Source organism: Amblyomma americanum, chromosome 4, assembly GCF_052857255.1.
Source record: "Amblyomma americanum isolate KBUSLIRL-KWMA chromosome 4, ASM5285725v1, whole genome shotgun sequence".
Taxonomy (NCBI): Eukaryota; Metazoa; Arthropoda; class Arachnida; order Ixodida; family Ixodidae; genus Amblyomma; species Amblyomma americanum.
Window position 1 is genome coordinate 198592509 of NC_135500.1, and position 17067 is coordinate 198609575.

General features: G+C 45.8%; 1 protein-coding gene across 9 annotated transcripts in view; it reads right to left on the bottom strand.

The window, feature by feature from the left end:
- LOC144129009 (uncharacterized) overlaps positions 1-17067 on the bottom strand; it is a 54995-nt gene that overhangs the window by 10782 nt on the left and 27146 nt on the right. For 7 of the 9 annotated variants that reach the window (XR_013313849.1, XR_013313850.1, XR_013313848.1 and 4 more), the window contains exons 10-19: positions 16805-16846; positions 16231-16266; positions 15487-15567; positions 14880-14927; positions 14450-14491; positions 10326-10370; positions 10209-10241; positions 9577-9603; positions 6908-7030; positions 603-725 (exon numbers count right to left, since the gene is read on the bottom strand). Coding sequence is in view for 4 of the 9 variants with exons in the window: in XM_077662874.1 (XP_077519000.1) it covers positions 603-725; positions 6908-7030; positions 9577-9603; positions 10209-10241; positions 10326-10370; positions 14450-14491; positions 14880-14927; positions 15487-15567; positions 16231-16266; positions 16805-16846 (600 nt within the window). In the remaining 5 variants the exon portion in view is untranslated. The remainder of the gene's footprint in view (positions 1-602; positions 726-6907; positions 7031-9576; positions 9604-10208; positions 10242-10325; positions 10371-14449; positions 14492-14879; positions 14928-15486; positions 15568-16230; positions 16267-16804; positions 16847-17067) is intronic. The other 2 variants (XR_013313851.1, XR_013313852.1) reach the window with 2 other exon arrangements.

Below are 17067 nucleotides of genomic sequence, written 5' to 3' on the forward strand. Positions count from 1 at the left end.
CTAAATAGATGCGATGCGCTGCTGTCGCATTCATGTAAACGCGGCTCATGTCGTGAAATTATATCTCAATATTGAGGGTACATTGCCCCGCCGCGGTGGCTCAGTGGTAAGGGCGCTCGACTACTGATCCGGAGTTCCCGGGTTCGAACCCGACCGCGGCGGCTGCGTTTTTATGGAGGAAAAGCGCTAAGGCGCCCGTGTGCTGTGCGATGTCAGTGCACGTTAAAGATCCCCAGGTGGTCGAAATTATTCCGGAGCCCTCCACTACGGCACCTCTCTTCCTTTCTTCTTTCACTCCCTCCTTTATCCCTTCCCTTACGGCGCGGTTCAGGTGTCCAACGATATATGAGACAGATACTGCGCCATTTCATTTCCCCAAAAACCAACTATTGTTATTATATTGAGGGTACAAATAAAGTACTCAGTTGTAGCTTCAAAAAAGCTTGGCCAGGAGATACCTCGCAGTATTGGTCTACGCGGCTACATTGAAATGTATTTTATCTTGCGTCTTTTGTGCCTGGGCGCGGAAGCCTCCCATTTAATGACAGACACGCGATCCCGTCGTGCAGGCAGCACCGGCCGGCAACTCATTCCGTACTTACAGCAGTTCGCCTCGTCAAACCTGTCGGGACAATCGACCACTCCGTCGCAGACCGAAGTTTTGGGTATGCAAGTCACGCCGTCTCCGCAGATCGCGTAGAACTCGGCCGGCTCGCAGGCCTTCTCTGCGCAGCACACGAAGAGGGGAAGGGGGAGAACGCAAAGCAGGAGAGGCACGTCAGTGTGCTCGTTAACTTGTTTGCGGGCTACACACGTTAATTGCATCTGTTTACTTCGGGCGAGATCTGTCAGCGGGCAGCGCAGCAGACCAATAAGTTATTGACGGTTTCGACTATTGAAGGAACGCGTTAAACCTTCCTGCGGCGGCCCTTTAGTAGTCTGGGTCGCGCATAGTTAATTGTTTTAAACGAATGCTTTCTTGAGTCGTTTCCTTGCGAGCCGTGACACGTTGGCTCGTTGGTTCATGGTACGTTTGTTCGGGCGTGTTGATTCATTACTGTCAAAGGTGCGTACTTGTGCAAGAAAGACAAACAATGTAGCACATAAGACATGCACAGAGCGCTATGCACATGTCTTATGTGTTACTTAGTTTGTCCCCGTCTTCCTTGAGCAAGCACGAACCTTTGACGTTGATTTAGAGAGGGCATTATTTATTTCGTGAAGTGCTGGATTCCCCGACGGCGGCTGTCATGGTTGTCTGTAAAGATCTCCAGGGCACACTTCTGTGGCCATGCAAGCAGCTTTGATTAGTTTATTGCGACCTTTTTTGACCTTGCAACTGTTTTGACCTCCACATGCACTTTACAGCGCATTATTTTTCTTTTTGTTTGTTTTTTTAGATATACGGATAGATAGCTGGGCGGGGGTCGAAGAGGTGTGGGAGATGGCAGTGAATTTGGAGGGAGCACCCCTTTTATCCAAGGTTTATTTTCGAGGAAACTGCATTTCTTGATTAAGCAGCTTAGTTCAGGCAGCCATAAACTGGCATTATGATGCAAGTCATGAAATTTTAATACATCTTGTAATGGCCACAAAGTATACGTGCGCCTGCTAATCACAAAAACCACGAGTCTTTTAGGTCCACCAAACAACTCATAATACTGTCTAGCTGTGTACACCTCACTCGGATCACGCGTTATGCCGCGAGAACGAGCCGCTGAGCGGAAATCTTTAATGTTATACAAAAAAATATTTGATATGTAACTGACGCATGCCTTTTGTCTTATACTGAATCATGCTTCTCAGCGTAATGTCACGGTTATGTTAGCTGGCTGCGTAATCACGTTAATTGGAGTTAGAACAGTAATCTTAGATTAAGATGTAGGCAAGTAAATTCGCGATAACGTAAAATAATTGAGGAGAATAGTTCGAGCCTACTCCAAATAGCATATCAGTTATTTCATGGTCTAAGTAACACAGACTGATACCGGTTATTCGTATTTTACCAGTACAGCAGCTGTGCTAGCTTACCCGATCTCTTGTTTACACTGTTACGAATTTTGCAACATTATTTCATCTTTCAGAATATTTGCCTTTACAGAAAGCGTATTTTTCCTGAGTATTTTCCGATAAACGGAGATTCTTAGTGTATATTAAGTGCACTGAATATGCTCAAGGACACACACGTCGAACTGCTGCCATATCTGATCAACAATTCTGCACACAAAAGAAGCATCGTGGCAAGGGTTGATCCAGGGCGTAGCTTGGAAATAATAAGCAACTTGTTAGCCCACAATTAATCACTGAAGTATATCAAAGAACCCGGAGTGGGCCGAAAGGCAAAAGGCTGCTTAGCGAACTATACGTAAACAGACGCCAGCTTTACATGGGCCTATTGAGTGACAGATGAGCATCCCCACTCTTTGGTACTTTACCAAAAGTTCCTGCTCGGTTAAGAGGTTTTTTAAAGCTTTCATTTCAGGTAATATCTTTTAGCTCCACAACTCGGTAAAAAGTTGCAGGCCCTAGCATCGTACACCTAAGTTCCGCGTATGAACAGACCAATTTTTGAATGGCAGCTAGGCTTTCATGGTGTGTCACCACAGCACCAAAAACAAAAATTCGAGCAATACAAAGAAAATAGCATGACCTTCCGTTCCAGCACTGCGAAAACACCGAGGCTTCGCGTCCAGACAGCATGTCCCGAAAGCTAAGTTTCGCAACCTTCGAAATGACAGCGCATTTCCAGGAAAATGCGGATGGAAGAAGGCGACATGGCCTGTCTACGGGAAAAGAAATCGAACCGAATCGAAACCCGCCAAGTTACTCCACAAGGCGAATCACCGGAGGTACGGTCCCTCTTTTATCGTTGGAAGCTCAAAAAAGAAAGAAAACAGAAACAAAAGCTGAAGAGTTTAAGAAAGACAGATGGAAAACTCTATCCTACCTGCGTATAAACCTCGGGCGGCCACTACCACTTGGCTTCGATCTGTTACCGGGAAATGTAATTCCAATCGTTGCAAGTCGGTCGCTTTTTCGTCCCTTCGATCTTAGGGCCGCGGCCGACATTCTTTTTCGCCTTGCGGCCACGACTGTTTGCATGAACCGGAAATCTATCAATTTCGACGCCCAGTGGTCGCGGACAGACAAAAGATTCTCCTTCGGCTGCGGTTCTCGCCAACGTATTGAGAAAGTTCCGAAAATTTAGCGATCTTAAGAGAGAAGTCTAAGTCGGCCTTATGCGAAAGTAAAAGCGAAGAAAGACGCCGTGTCTCCACCGCCTTCGTGCGATTCGTTCGCCGATTCATTTCACGCAGTCGACAGCGTTTCAATCCGGCTCCCGAGCAGCCGCTGTCCCCAGTAAAGCCTTATCGGTGGTTTTCACACGCTACACTTGGAAAGCACGTTTCCTGAAACCGCTGAGAAGCACTGAAACACGAAGATAGGGAGGCGTGTTTTTGGTGTGCACTTTTTTTTTTGCTACTTCCGATTGCGCCTGGACAACTTTCGCACAATGCTCTCGGCGACGCCTCTCGGTCACGGCTCATTTGTTTCGGCTGGTATGTCTCCTGGAAAAAAGACAGCATTGAACAACTCAAAGCTTGGAATCGTTTTAAATGTCTGAAAAGCTAATTAGAAATTTCAGTTTGCTTAGTAGTGCTTCCTAACATTCTTTTTTTGTTTGTTTGTAGTATATCTGCGGCAAAACAGAGTATTGTATTGTACTACCCTGATTATTACATGATAGAGTCAAATATCATCAAGCGTCTTTGTATCTCTAGCCGAGTTTGCCGTAGGTCGCTACTGTGCGCCAAACTTGGCTACTTTCTAGAGCGCGCGACGATTACACTTTTCGGTTTGCTCTCTCGCTCACGTTTGGCTACTTCTAGCACTCTAAACAAAAAAGACTAAGAAGGAAGTAAGCTGTTCCCTAAAAGGTAGTGCACTAGAAGACATCTTACTGCCTTTTTACTCTCATATAAGCGTATTCGTGTTTATAGTGTAACTTTCACTTAGGCGTGTTGCCTACTTACATAAACACAACTACGACAGAGTTTCCACTCCTCATAATTTGCTGTTGCTGTCTTAGACATATTAGCCACCCGTCGTAGCAGCTAACTTTTTAATGAAAGACCACTGAAATCCTCCTCGTGTATAATTGTGTCGTCGGCCACAAAATTCTCCCATTGGCCTCAGAGAAGTGACGTCACCGGAGTAGATAATTTTCATTGGCTGGAGAGAAGTAACGTCACTTCCGGTAAAGGTGTCAACAGCTTCTATTGCTATTGCATTCCTAGGACATAAGGCAATTACATGCCCGTGTTAATTTCTTACTGTTTGTTACACCGCGTAACGTTTGTTTATGCGAACGTTATGTAGCGCGGAATATTCTCTTGGTTCGAGATTCCAAATTTCTACAGAGCGCGTGCTCATTACGAATTCGCTGCAGTGCATTATATTTTTCCTCTTGACGTGTCCGGTTGCGTGCACAGGTTTCAGTTTTAAACGTGTTACTTTTGGTTTTTACTTATGGAGCCATTGACTGATTTTTAATGCTTATTGGGCGCTTCCCATATTTAACGGCTTAACTCAAAGAACCACTGGAAGCACGCAGCTGCTAGTTCGTTGAAATAAGAAACTTTGCATAAATTTCAGGCCCACAGCTGTCGCTTGCAAAGATTCTTCGGGGAAATGTCCGTTTGTACGTCTTTCATGAGACTCCTTAAAGATCCGGCCGCTTCAAACCTCGAACGCCGACTCGGAGTGTGTATGTGTTTACAAGTCACCAAAAGAGAATGAGATGTGCAAAATAAAACGAGGATGCGCTGGTTCTACGAATAAAACTCCGTCTGCGAGTGCAAGATCAGATAGTACCAATCCTCGATGCACCTAACGAGCTCCTGCAATAAATGAACACATTTACATTCTCTCGCCCACTCCCTCCCTCTTTTTTAAAAGCGATGTTTATTCCATACAAAAATGTCCTATGGCCGGCTATAGACGCTTGGCCCAAATTGCTATAAACCTTTCCTATTTCTATATATAGCTGTAGATACAGGCTGATATATTTTCTATACAGAGCTTAAGACAGTTGTATGGTTCCAAAGCTATAGCTTTAGTGGCATAGATTTCTCAATTGCTGGCAATAAGCACCTCTATGGGTGCTTATAGACGTTCATAAAAGGCCATAGACGGACATAGCATTTTCCACAGACGCCCATAGGACGTTTTTGTGTGGGATTTCCTCAACTATTTAATGATGGATGAAACAAAAGGATATTTATCCTAAGTGAGTTCATGTATGCACAACATTATTTTACATTACTTCATATATATGACATCAGCAACAAATTTGGGGCTAAAAATAAATTACCTGGTTAACTTGAACTGTTTTTTATTTCTATTTTATCAACTGCCTAGTGGCATAGCCCTACTATTAGCATACATTCTTAATACGTATCATGTATTGCGAGGCCTTAAGACACAAATGAAGAAAATGGTATAATTCGGCGGTAGTCTTCGAACTCAGAACCGATAAGTGTGAACACCTGAACACCTTTCTGTAGCAACGATCTTTGCCAACCATTTTATGTCCTCGGTACTTCACGGACAATAAACACGGTCAGCTGTGCCAGTATTCTTGAACGGATTCGTTTTAATGACGTCCGCATTGTCTCACGCTTACAGGAAACGCGCTGCTCCATGTCTAAGCAACGTGGTACTAGACGACAACCACTCCTTCCAGGTCCCCCTTGGCCTGTTTCACTTTGGTTCGATGCAAGGTCGCATTGGACACACTGGCGCCCCAAAGAGAGTGGCCAGGCGCTCCTGTGTTCGCTCTAAGTGTGAAACAACCTATTCCAAGCCGTTTCTTTCGTCGTCTGTCCTCGCCTCCAGCGCGACCGTGTTATTTTTCGAAGGATCGTACATACTATGTGAACTGTAAGAATAATGACCAAAAAAAGCGCGCAGGATGGCTACGTGTGACGCGAATGTGTGAGTGTTAGCTCTGGTGTGAAATCTCAGAATTTCTTTTTAGATACACGTTTGGTTTTGCCGGTTTGTCGTTATTTAAGATAGCAGTGATGGCAGTGTGATTGCGCCGAAGCGACCTGGCGCGCTGCCAAATTCGTGGCGCGAACCACCGCCGCCGGCGCGCTCAGCAAAACCTGAACAAGCAGTGTTGCTACTGGTGCGTTGCCAGCATCGCGGGCGGAGCCGCGCGTGACCTCGCGGACGCCGACGACGCCGTAAACCCGGTGCAATCGTTAACAAGAGCTAACGCTCTAAGAAACACGATGGTTGTGAAATCGAAACTATACATTACTTACTGGTATGATTGGTGAAAGGGGGAGGGGGAGGGGGGGGGGGCTGTATGTAGTCGAATTTTATGAACGAATGGTACGGTATAGAGGAGGACTGATAGTTATCAAAATGCACCTAAATTTACCACACAAGCGTTTTCGGCCATTTTGCTCCACGCTCATACGGCCACCGTGGGTGCGTATCGAACGCTCGGCCTCCTTTCAGTTGAGCCACCTTTGGCGGCTGAGAGCTGCCAAGTATCGACTCAGGTGTCCTTCTCTGGGCCCCCCCACTTCCCAGAGTCTGACCCTCTCACGATGCCACTCACTCGACTGTGGCGCCGCAGTCTTGTCTTCTTTACCGTTACATTCTTATCAAGCGTGTCGTTGTCTTAGTCTACTCATGGCCTAGCAGCGTTCTCGGAAGAGAACTCGTTGCCGTAACGCAAAAGCGGGAGTGGCATGAACACGCATGCACAAGTTTGGGCGCGGTAGCACTACGTGCGATCGAGAAGAGTGCCACTCGGCGGAGGGCTGGATGGCGCGGGTGGCCCCGGTCGAAGCCGCGCGACCCGCCGGCCGGCGGTGACCATAATGCTCACTGCACTTCTTCTCGTCCGAGCCGTCGGCGCAGTCGTCGTTGCCATCGCACTTCCACTTCAGGGGGATGCACTCGCCGTTGTCCACGCACCGAAATTGATCCGCCTTGCAGGGCTCGGGCCGGTCTGCGTCACCCGTCGCAACCGGGGCGAACAGCAAAACACACGCGACCGTTACTCGTACGCCCTTGCCTCGTGGGGCAGTTTGCTTACGCGCGTGGTCGCGGCACTCGGACACCTTTATACTCTGTCCGAGTAAATCCATGCAGCGTTATGCTAGCTACGCGCAGTCCGGGTGAAGTGGCGCAGCACCCTGGAAGGCCGAGTCGGCGCCATCCAAAAAGGAGGGCTAAAGGCGCTCAAAGCTCCGTCCATGGGAGATAGTCTCCTGATTGGTTGTAAACTTCGCTACTGCAAGTTGTCTATTGTGAAAAGAAAACCTATCGGCGCCAACTAATCACAGAAGAGAGTTCTGCTCGAAGGACGCACTGTGCTCACCCTGTTAAATGTAAGATGTCAGCATTGCTGCACCTAAAGAACTGCACAATGTGAGGAAAGTAGTTGTGATGACAAAGCACTATGGATATAGGAATGTCTCATGATTGGATGCGTCTGCACGCCTGCCCACCAATCGTGATATACAAATTGTGCAATATCAAAAATAGTAGCCAATCGTAAATTGTTCTCACGTGCGCCCAGTTTTTGTGTGTGTGCCCCCTACTGACCTGAAGCCGCGACCAGCTGTCAGAATGCTGCACGGTATTATCGAGGCGATGTGTAGATACAAGGGCACCAACAAGCACGGCGGGAAGGGGGAGTATCTTTGCTTTTACTGACAATGGAAACTTTCGCCACCCGAGCTCGTGGCGCGTACGCGGCCTCTCTGGGCGGCATGTCGTCCTTGCAACGTGACGCAATCTCTTCGAAGTTACGAGAGTGCTCGGCAACTTTTGTATCAAACGAGTGGTGCCCATCTTGGGCGTGTCCCTCTCTGCAGTGTGGAGCCCTTAGAGTATAGTGTGTCGAAAGGCGGCTCTCCGGGAATGAACAAGCAAGAACGGGAGAAAGAGAAGCTCGTTGTTCTCAAAGAACCATATTGGGTAAGATGCACTCAAATAAACGGAAGTGCGTGATAATCATAACGCTTAATTGGAAAAGGTGAGTTGGGCCGCAAGGTTCGTGTCAGCCTGGCGCTGGCCGCTCTTGATAGTGTGTCAGCTACTACGATCCCGTGATCAAGGATGCCAAATGGCCAAAGCATTGTGAGCGTTCGCGCATGCGCGGTTGTGCAGCTTGCACATCGAATGGAGTGAACTTAAGAAAATGCAATACGCCATCAGTGTGACCAAGCATACTATTCGCATTTGCCGCGGTGTGTTTTACTCACTTAACTGTATATTATTTTTAAATTATCTCTTATTTAAACAAAATACTCTCCTTTACCGACGCTCTCTTCGACTTTGACGTCCTTTGGACTCTTCTGTGCCAAAGTGCAGTGTAGCAAGAACGACTGATCTAGCAAGACTTATCTGCATTAGCTCCTGCGTAATGCCATGGGCTTGAATGGATTATGGATTGCATGAATCACACAGGGCGTACCAACATAGAGTAAACACCCTTACAAAAAAATGGACATTGAATTTGTGATATCATCATAATATAATAATGGTGAGTCATCAAAAATAATCACAAAGGCAACATCTCTCGTGTCTTGCATCAGACCGATATCAAATTCTTCAGACTGACATTAGAAAACCGTTATGACTTTTCGAATTAACTGTTAGCATTACACTCACACCATGCACTAAATATAAGCTCAGAAGTCACGATAAATACCTGGTGTGTGCGATGCCTAATATCAACGACTTCTTATCAGAAACTCATCACGCATTTTTGAAAGGCGCTGCAGGCTGTATTGTATCTGGGCAGCGGAATAAAATTACGATTTTGACGAAGTTGCCGCAACTAAAGACAATAGTTGGGTTAGTTGGCGCTTGATAACTTGCTTCGCATGGTTACTAGCGCGATAACGAACCTACAGGATATTGTTGATGTCTGGCGCTGAGTCCTCTGAGTTCCTTTTCGCTGTTCCTTGTGTTTTTTTGTGCTAGTAACCATGCCGCAGCTTGTTGCTACAGCAAATAAATTTCTAATTTTAAGTGGCGCATCTTAATAAAGGATTTGCCTTAGACTACGTGCGATTTTGCCAGTGTGCCCAACATCACAACCCTCTGTCGTGATAGTGGCGTATTCAAACCTCTGCAAGCCGCAATAATAGCACTGATATTGTCCATAGGTTCCCTTTGACAAAACCGTTATTTCAAGCTCCAATCAGACATTATACTGTTGCACTTAAATATGACCTTGATGTGCTTCAAAAACAGCGCTGAAATTACCCGTACAGTCCCGAATCGATGTGAGTGCCTAGTTTGCGTTTGTGAGAAGATGAAAAATATTCACCGCATAACTGCTACATGCAGGGCGCTGTTCCTTTGTATAACCTTTATGAAGTGCAAATATACGCTCATGCAAGCAAATAAGAACCAATCATTGCGACCAGCAGCTGATTTTTTCTCTCTGCCTTATGCTTGGCAGCCTCATTCGCAGAAACGATTAAATAAATAGCTAAATAACTTGGCGATGTTTGCGGCATAATGGTTTCAAGTACTTACATGTGGCAGACTTGAATTTGGGTGGTTCTGTAAGGTCAAGAAAGTTCAGTGACTGACTGACAGAAATGACATAGCAAGAGTTGCGCGCACTTTTTTAGCACAATCGGCCAGTAGTCCCTGCAGTGTTCATACGTTTTTGCTATAACTTGACCCCCGTGGTTATCGGCAGACAATCCTTTGAAAGCTCTTTTCATTTCTTCCTTTCTTCATCTTATTCCAACAATAAATAAATGCTGAACGAATTCAACGGAACTGTTACTCGTATAAAAATTGCGCGTAATTCCAAGGTTGCATTCATTTCAATTTAATTCTTGAAAACAAAACTGTAGGATTACGTTGATTGTAATTGCTTCTTAGTTCGACCTCCTGAAGACGCCGAACAACGTTTCTGCTTCAATTTCACCCTGTCGTCTACTAAGAATCCTACTTACCTTAATAGTTCCGAGTCACAGCCAGAACCCTCACCCATTGTCTTGGTTGAATTACCCGGACGAAAACTCATTTTAAATAAATTATGAAAATTTAAAGAAACTGTATATTTGTATTTTGCAGTCATTTTAGTATCAGTGTAGCCGCGTGCTAGATAAGTGTACCGTGCAAAAACTATTGCACGACGAGCACCGCTAACTCACCCGGTGTCTTTTCTTTCTCGCCAACGTGATAATCTGAAATAGAAGCAATAGCGTTCTGTGCCCCGTGACAAACACTCCTCAAAACCCTGTCAACGATAGCCAAGTGTTACGCATTACCCGATATGTCTTCTTCTTCGGCATTGCCCTCAACAATGTGGTGAGCTGAAAATGAGCAGAGGAGATCGGGCTCAAGCCCAGTCAGTTACAGGGTACTCGCATTGCCTTCGTTCTATAGAGACCCGGATGACGAATATAGCGATCGACGCGGGTCTGTAGCGATCAGAAGACTGCGCCCATCCGTGACCTCAGCTGTTGCTTACCTTTTTTGCTATCAGCGTGCTCCGCGCTATCTGTCGGGGGACAAGGTTGTTGAACGCAAGGCAACACTAGGGGTCAATGACCCGGCCCACTGGGTCACTCACCAGCTTCTTCTTCGTGGAACTTGTCGTCGTCGGCTGTGCAAATGAGACCACATGCAGTCAGACGCCTGATATGGGAGTAGTACTGCATCGTGTCGTTAGGCGCGTAAACGTAGTCAGCGTAATGTGCTACCTTTGCCGTTACAGTATCCGTAAGTTAGACGTGACTGCGTCCCAGTTATGGTATAACGAGTGTATGGCGCGTTTGAACTTTCTCGAACTACTGACCCCGACACGCCTGCATTGATACCTGACATTTCACGAACCAACTCTTAACACGCTCACTCCTGGCACGCAGACACCTGACCCAGTGACCCCGACACACTGAAACCGTGGTTCTAGGGATAACTTAAGCCTGCTGAAACGTTCGCCGCTTCGGTATTCCTCGAGAGGTGTGTCTGCGCCGCGACTATGGCATCGTGAATATATCATGCAACTGAAAATTTAAGGCAGCGCACGAACCTTGTGGTTCAACTTCGAGGGGGGGGGGGGGGGGGGGGGGGGGGGGGCTACGGCTAGCGCGTATAAATAAAGTAGCTTGCGCGACACGGAACAGATGCTGACTTGTGCGCGACTTCCTTGAACTTTAGCGTGGCTCGCGTTAGATTTCAGCCTTTCACCAGCAAGGCGGGAGCAAAGTGTGACAAAAATGACGAGCCAAAGCAGCCAAAGCAGCGTATAGCGTTGTACGATCAAATAAAATCCATAGTACTTCAGCAAAAATGCAAAACGGGTAACGGGTTCTCGATAAGCGGTTTCGTTTTGTTCTTGTCTCTTTTGCGAGTCATTCTTTCAAACTGACCGCAGGTTGAAACAAAAAGCTGTAAAATACAACGCAAACCAAGAAGTAGCGCTCGTGCAATGTCAAGTACAGCAGCTTGCTTGTGCTCTCGAGTAAATGCACAAAGCGTGAAGGTGTGAAGCATGCGCCGCCCTTCATAAAAAGTTCCCGGACCACGGGGCTCGCTGCAAACTGTCTAGCAGAAAGCGAAAGGAGCAAGGAAAATAGAAAGTTGTATAAAGTAAGGAAAAGAGGAATTGCGGGAGGGATACATATTTCGTCACTCTTCATATAGAAGCAACCCGTGTGGCCTGACACCTTCTGAAAATGGAGTCACGTGAACGAGACGCATGGAGAAAGGAACTACAAAAAAGTCTAGCTGGAGCGGAAGTACTGATCCGCTTCTCATTAATCTACTGCAGCCACCGTGTAGTGCCGCCGAATGGTGCAAGCGTGGGAGCAATTAGCGACCTGCATGATATTTAGAACCCTGTTGTCGTTTTTGTTTACTTGTTTTGAGCGAGACCAGTGCAACGTGACTTTGCTTTCAAGCGTCAGATGTCCTAAGCAGAGGAACAGCACAAGACCATAAATAATATTCTCTAGGTACCTGAAAACATGTCAGCCCTCTGTCTTCGAAGCAAAGCGCACTAACTAAATACGCGTTAATCGTGCTGGCAATCGGTCAGAGTTTGGCTGGTCAAAAGAAAAGTTTAGGAGTAAGTGAACTTTGGAACAGCGTTTGAACCTCCAACAAGGCCAGAATACTTCATTTTTACAAAATTCATTCTTCACCTCTTTAACCCTGTTTCCATCTTCCAAAGTTTCGGTGCATATGAACAAACAAAACGAGTGAAAAATGCCGTCTCCTGAAACATTTTTCTTTTTGTGGTTCAGAGATGCGCAGGCGGGCCACGGAACTTTGTGTTCCGCCTGAGTAAGAGCATCTAATCTGCCCAAAAGGTGCTTAATTAATGTAAATGTTGTACTTTCTGTCCATAGTGAGGACGCTGAATGACGTCTCGTTAATGCAGTGCTTTATTATTAGGCAGTTTTAGAATCTCTTATGCACGCTTACGTTTGATAAACGAAAGCATTTTGCGGGACGTTACGCTGTTTGTCGCACTTCCGCTCTGGCGTATGTAAACGGAGACACAACGATATTGAACAGAATTAGGTTAGATGCTTCAGCCTAGTGGCGCCATCTGCATTTTAGAGAAGGAGTCACTTTTGTCAGCAAACCGACACTACTCTTCAGGCCTAGAAACAGCAGAGTCGTCACTCTAACTAAAAGATAAAAGCATATTTATCGCTCATACGTTTTCTTACAGCCCAGATGAAATGAAGCGCAAGCCCGATGTCCCCTCTTAAGTACTGGAAAACGCAGTAACAACGACGAATTCCCTCAGAAGCAAAGTGTCGTGCTTCGAAGCGCGCCGCAACGCTGGAAAGGGTATTTTAGCGTACGCAAGAGCCATGACGCATGCTAAAATTGGGAAATAGCGTACGTATCACGAGCGTACGTTAAGAGTGCCTTTCTTTATTCCTGAGACTGATATTGCGTGTGGTACTCATCATAGAACAAGAACTTTATGAAAACATCCTGGAACCGTGTCAACCTTTCTCCTGTATCGACGAAACACGAAAGTCTTGCAGGCAAAGCACGAGGAAGGGTATGCGCCCACCCGATGCATATTAGGTGCATACCCAAGTAACTAAATGAACAGCCTGTACATTACAAGGTCCACCACTGCCTATCGTCCCGTCTCCCACACTAGCCAGCACAATCGATGAAAAAGCCCATAAGAAGACAAACAGACCAAGAAAGTACAGAATGACGAGCGTTAAGTCGCAAATGAAGCGTTATTCGAGGCAGGAACAGGTATAAATAGGAAACACAAGCTAACAAAATCCAAAAGCAGCAAATGTCACACGAATGAAGCATCACTCAGCAGGTGTTAGAAAAGACCGGAAACACTGAAACAAATTAGCGTTGAAACCCGAGTGCGGATACTAAAAACTCACATCCCCTATCTGTAAACCCTGCCAAAGTTTGACTGATACAATTTGCCCTATGAATGAGTATGTGGAAGGCTGCCATCAGTTCACGGACTAGCTGGTCACGATGCCTGAAAAGGGTCGTCGCTCTGGCAAAAAACGTTGTGTACACGAACTTTTTCTTTTTATTGTTGCTTGTCCCGACGCAACGTGCGATGGCTAGGATAAAAACAAAAAGTTTGTGTGCACACCGTTGTTTTCCAAAGAGACGATTCTTTTCAGGCATCGTGACCAGCTAATCCGTGATCTGATGGCAGCCTTCCACATACTCATTCATAGGGCAAATTGTATCAGTCAAACTTTGGCGCGGTTGACAGATAGGGGATGTGAGTTTTTAGTATCCGCACTCGGGTTTCAACGCTAATTTGTTTCAGTGTTTCCAATCTTTTCTAACACCTGCTGAGTGATGCTTCATTCGTGCGGCATTTGCTGTTTTTGGATTTTGTTAGGTTGTGTTTTCTATTTATACCTGTTCCTGCCTCGAATAAAGCTTTAGTGGCGACTTAGCGCTTGTCTGTCTGTACTTTATTGGTCCGTTTCTCTTCTTACGTGCTTTTTCAACCACTGTGACTAACTTTCTGCTCTTATTAGCCAGCTCTAAACTGCACTCTCTGCGCTTCTTCACATGTTAACGCAGGTGATAAAAACTGTAAAAGATAAGCGCTTTCATCCCTTTCGGCGGGAAGGTGTCATTGCATCCGAATTCAGTGCTCTTTGGAGCAACGAGCCAACCACTCAGGGCCTCTTTGAGCAAGAATCGACCTTGGGGCTTGTACGTACAAATCTTCTGCAGTGCTAAAGGCATGGTCACAACAGCAGTCATCTAGGTCTCGCTTTCTTTAACCGCGTATGAAGTGCGCTAGAATGAACTGCGAGCAGAGATGCAAGCTGCTCGCCATCATGGCAGGTTGTTAGTTCTCCCATTTCTTCGTGGAACCAAAAGAAAAGCAGACGAAAATGAAAAAAAAAGATTCGACACTCACCGTCTTCGTATTCCACCGGTTCGATCGGCTCCCCGGTTTTTCCTACGTGAAAGATCCGTGAAAGCAACGTTTGTGGTTACTACTGGTAAATGAAAACTCACAGCAGGGATGCGCAGGATTAGACGACACACTATTCTGTCGCAGATGTTTCCAGCGGTAAAGACGAAGTCGCATGCCAGCGGCTTCTGGTGAGTGGAAAAACAATTGTCTACAAAGAGCCCAGGCAATGCGCTGCGTGAGAAGGTTTCATTCGGCGCCACTAGATGTCGCCAGCACGCGCGAATCTGGCAATGGCTCTTATTTTCGCTCACGTTATCTGGTCACCTGTCTGTGCCCCTCGCCAACGGAGAACTTTCCTATCTATTAATTCTCGAAGCGCGAATTCGCGTAAACCATGCTCTGCTGCGTGACGTCACATAAGTATAGGCACCTGAGTTTGGTCCTTTGTTCACCGGAATGAATACCGGCGAGTCTTGCACTGCAACAAAGAGGAATGATCTTGCTTACAAAGTTTGTCGTTACAAACACCTTGACTTTGAAAGCCATAATTCAGTCCATGGTAGCGAGCCAGATATTTAGACTTAGGCGAAGGCATATTCAGATTGTGTAACGCTAGTATCCAGCGATGTTTCATGCCTTAGTCGAAAATTCCCTCCATCAGACCCAAAGCTTCCTAGTTCAGGCCCATTTTCAATGCAGAAGCTTAAAAACTGCATCAGTTTCGGAAAATTGCCATAATTTTGGTTCTCAAGACAACCCTGAAACTCCGTAAAAATTCTCTTTTCGCCTAATGTTATCCTTCAATTTCCCCGAATGGAATAGCACTTATGGTAGCCGCAAATCCATCTATTTCTTTTTCTCTAATTCAAGCAGGTTGTGCAAACATGCGCTCCTGAAGTACACCACAGTTTATATTGAATTCAGCGCAGTTTAAGGCACACAAAGCTTCGTTAATCTTCCTTGTACGCTTGATCCACAGTCATGGCGGGTAATCACATTTGTCTGCCCAGAAAAAAGAGCAACCTTAAACGGCTTACCGGAGGAGGAATGACCCCGGTTGGGGTGGCCCAGTAATACATTATCGCTGTCGCGAAGAGGCAGGTTGTTTTCTTTATTGTCTGCAAAAAGAGAACACAAAGCAGTACATTCAACTTTCAAACACCCCAAGAAGATATCAGTGCACTAGGGTGGCAATGTGTCGACACTGTCTGCGATAATTTATTTACTAAATATTTGTCTGCGTTAATTTGTTTGTTTGGTTCTTTGTTTGTTCGTTGGTTCCGTTCGTTCGTTTGTTCGTTCGTTTGTTCGTTCGTTTGTTCGCTTGTTTGTTCGTTCGTTTGTTCATTTCTTCGTTCGTCTGTTCGTTCGTCTGTTCGTTCGTTTCTTCGTTCGTTTCTTCGTTCGTTTCTTCGTTCGCTTCTTTCGTTCGTTCGTTTGTTTGTTTGTTTGTTTTTTGTTTGTTTGTTTGTTTGTTTGTTTGTTTGTTTGTTTGTTTGTTTGTTTGTTTGTTTGTTTGTTTGTTTGTTTGTTTGTTTGTTTGTTTGTTTGTTTGTTTGTTTGTTTGTTCAGAATACTTTCAAGTCCCGAAGGTTATTAAACAAAAGAGTGGTATGTTACTGCTTGATAGTGCGGCAAAATGAAAATACAAGGGAAACTATAAAGCATTTTGGATGGCTGCCTTGAAATTAGCGTTATCAGAGATGGAGATTCCGGGCGATGAAGACGCTTTTAAATGCTGAGCAATCAGTGTTTAAGCAGTCGTCAATGCAGATCCTTACCGATGATGAAATACCGTCTTCGAGGAGGCTGGCCGTCTGCAATTGCAGTTTCTCACAGTCAGGAGCAAGCATTATAAGACGAACACGAACTTAACGTCCCGTGTGCGTAAATAATATTAGGCGCAGTGCGACATGCCTCACAATACAAGAGTGCTGAATGTTTCGTGTTTGCATAGACACCACCGCAACTCCTCAAATATAGAACACAAAGACATCAAAAATGGCAGACCTTCCTGTCTTTACCTCTGTTGTTTGGGTCATGAATGCAAAATAAAGTAAAATTTAGCGCTAAGCCTTTAAGTATTTGGAAATGTAAACCAGGTTGAAACGTGAATGATGAATTCCAATTTCTTCCAGTCTCACTGCCTTGTGAAATGTGTGCGCGTTGTTGCTTTTGCACACACAGACAGGCTCGACTCAAGATTTCCATTTTTTCCTGTTTTCGTTGCCACAAGCAAGGTGCTTGCGATGCCAAGTCAGGCAAACAGCAACACCGAGCTGCCTGCAGTTGGCAGCCAGCGATAATGGTTTCCGTGGCCAGCATCCGGACGTCAATAAACAGAAAGGGACTTACTCCGACGGCGAAGACTCGCCAGTTGGTTGGTGCGCGAACTGGCTGCGGTAAAAAAAAAAAATCAGGGGACGAGCGTTAGCAAGCAACACCGAATGTGCAGCGTTTTTCTTGCGACAGCCACAGGTAGCAAAGCTTCAGGCGGCAGGTATGCAGCAAAGAGCCCTAGCTGCCAAGCACGAATTGTTGCCATCATAGCGACGGACCTCTGGAAAGTCCGTAAACAGCTTCGTGAAGCATGCTTGTCGGCAGTTTGCATGTGTATG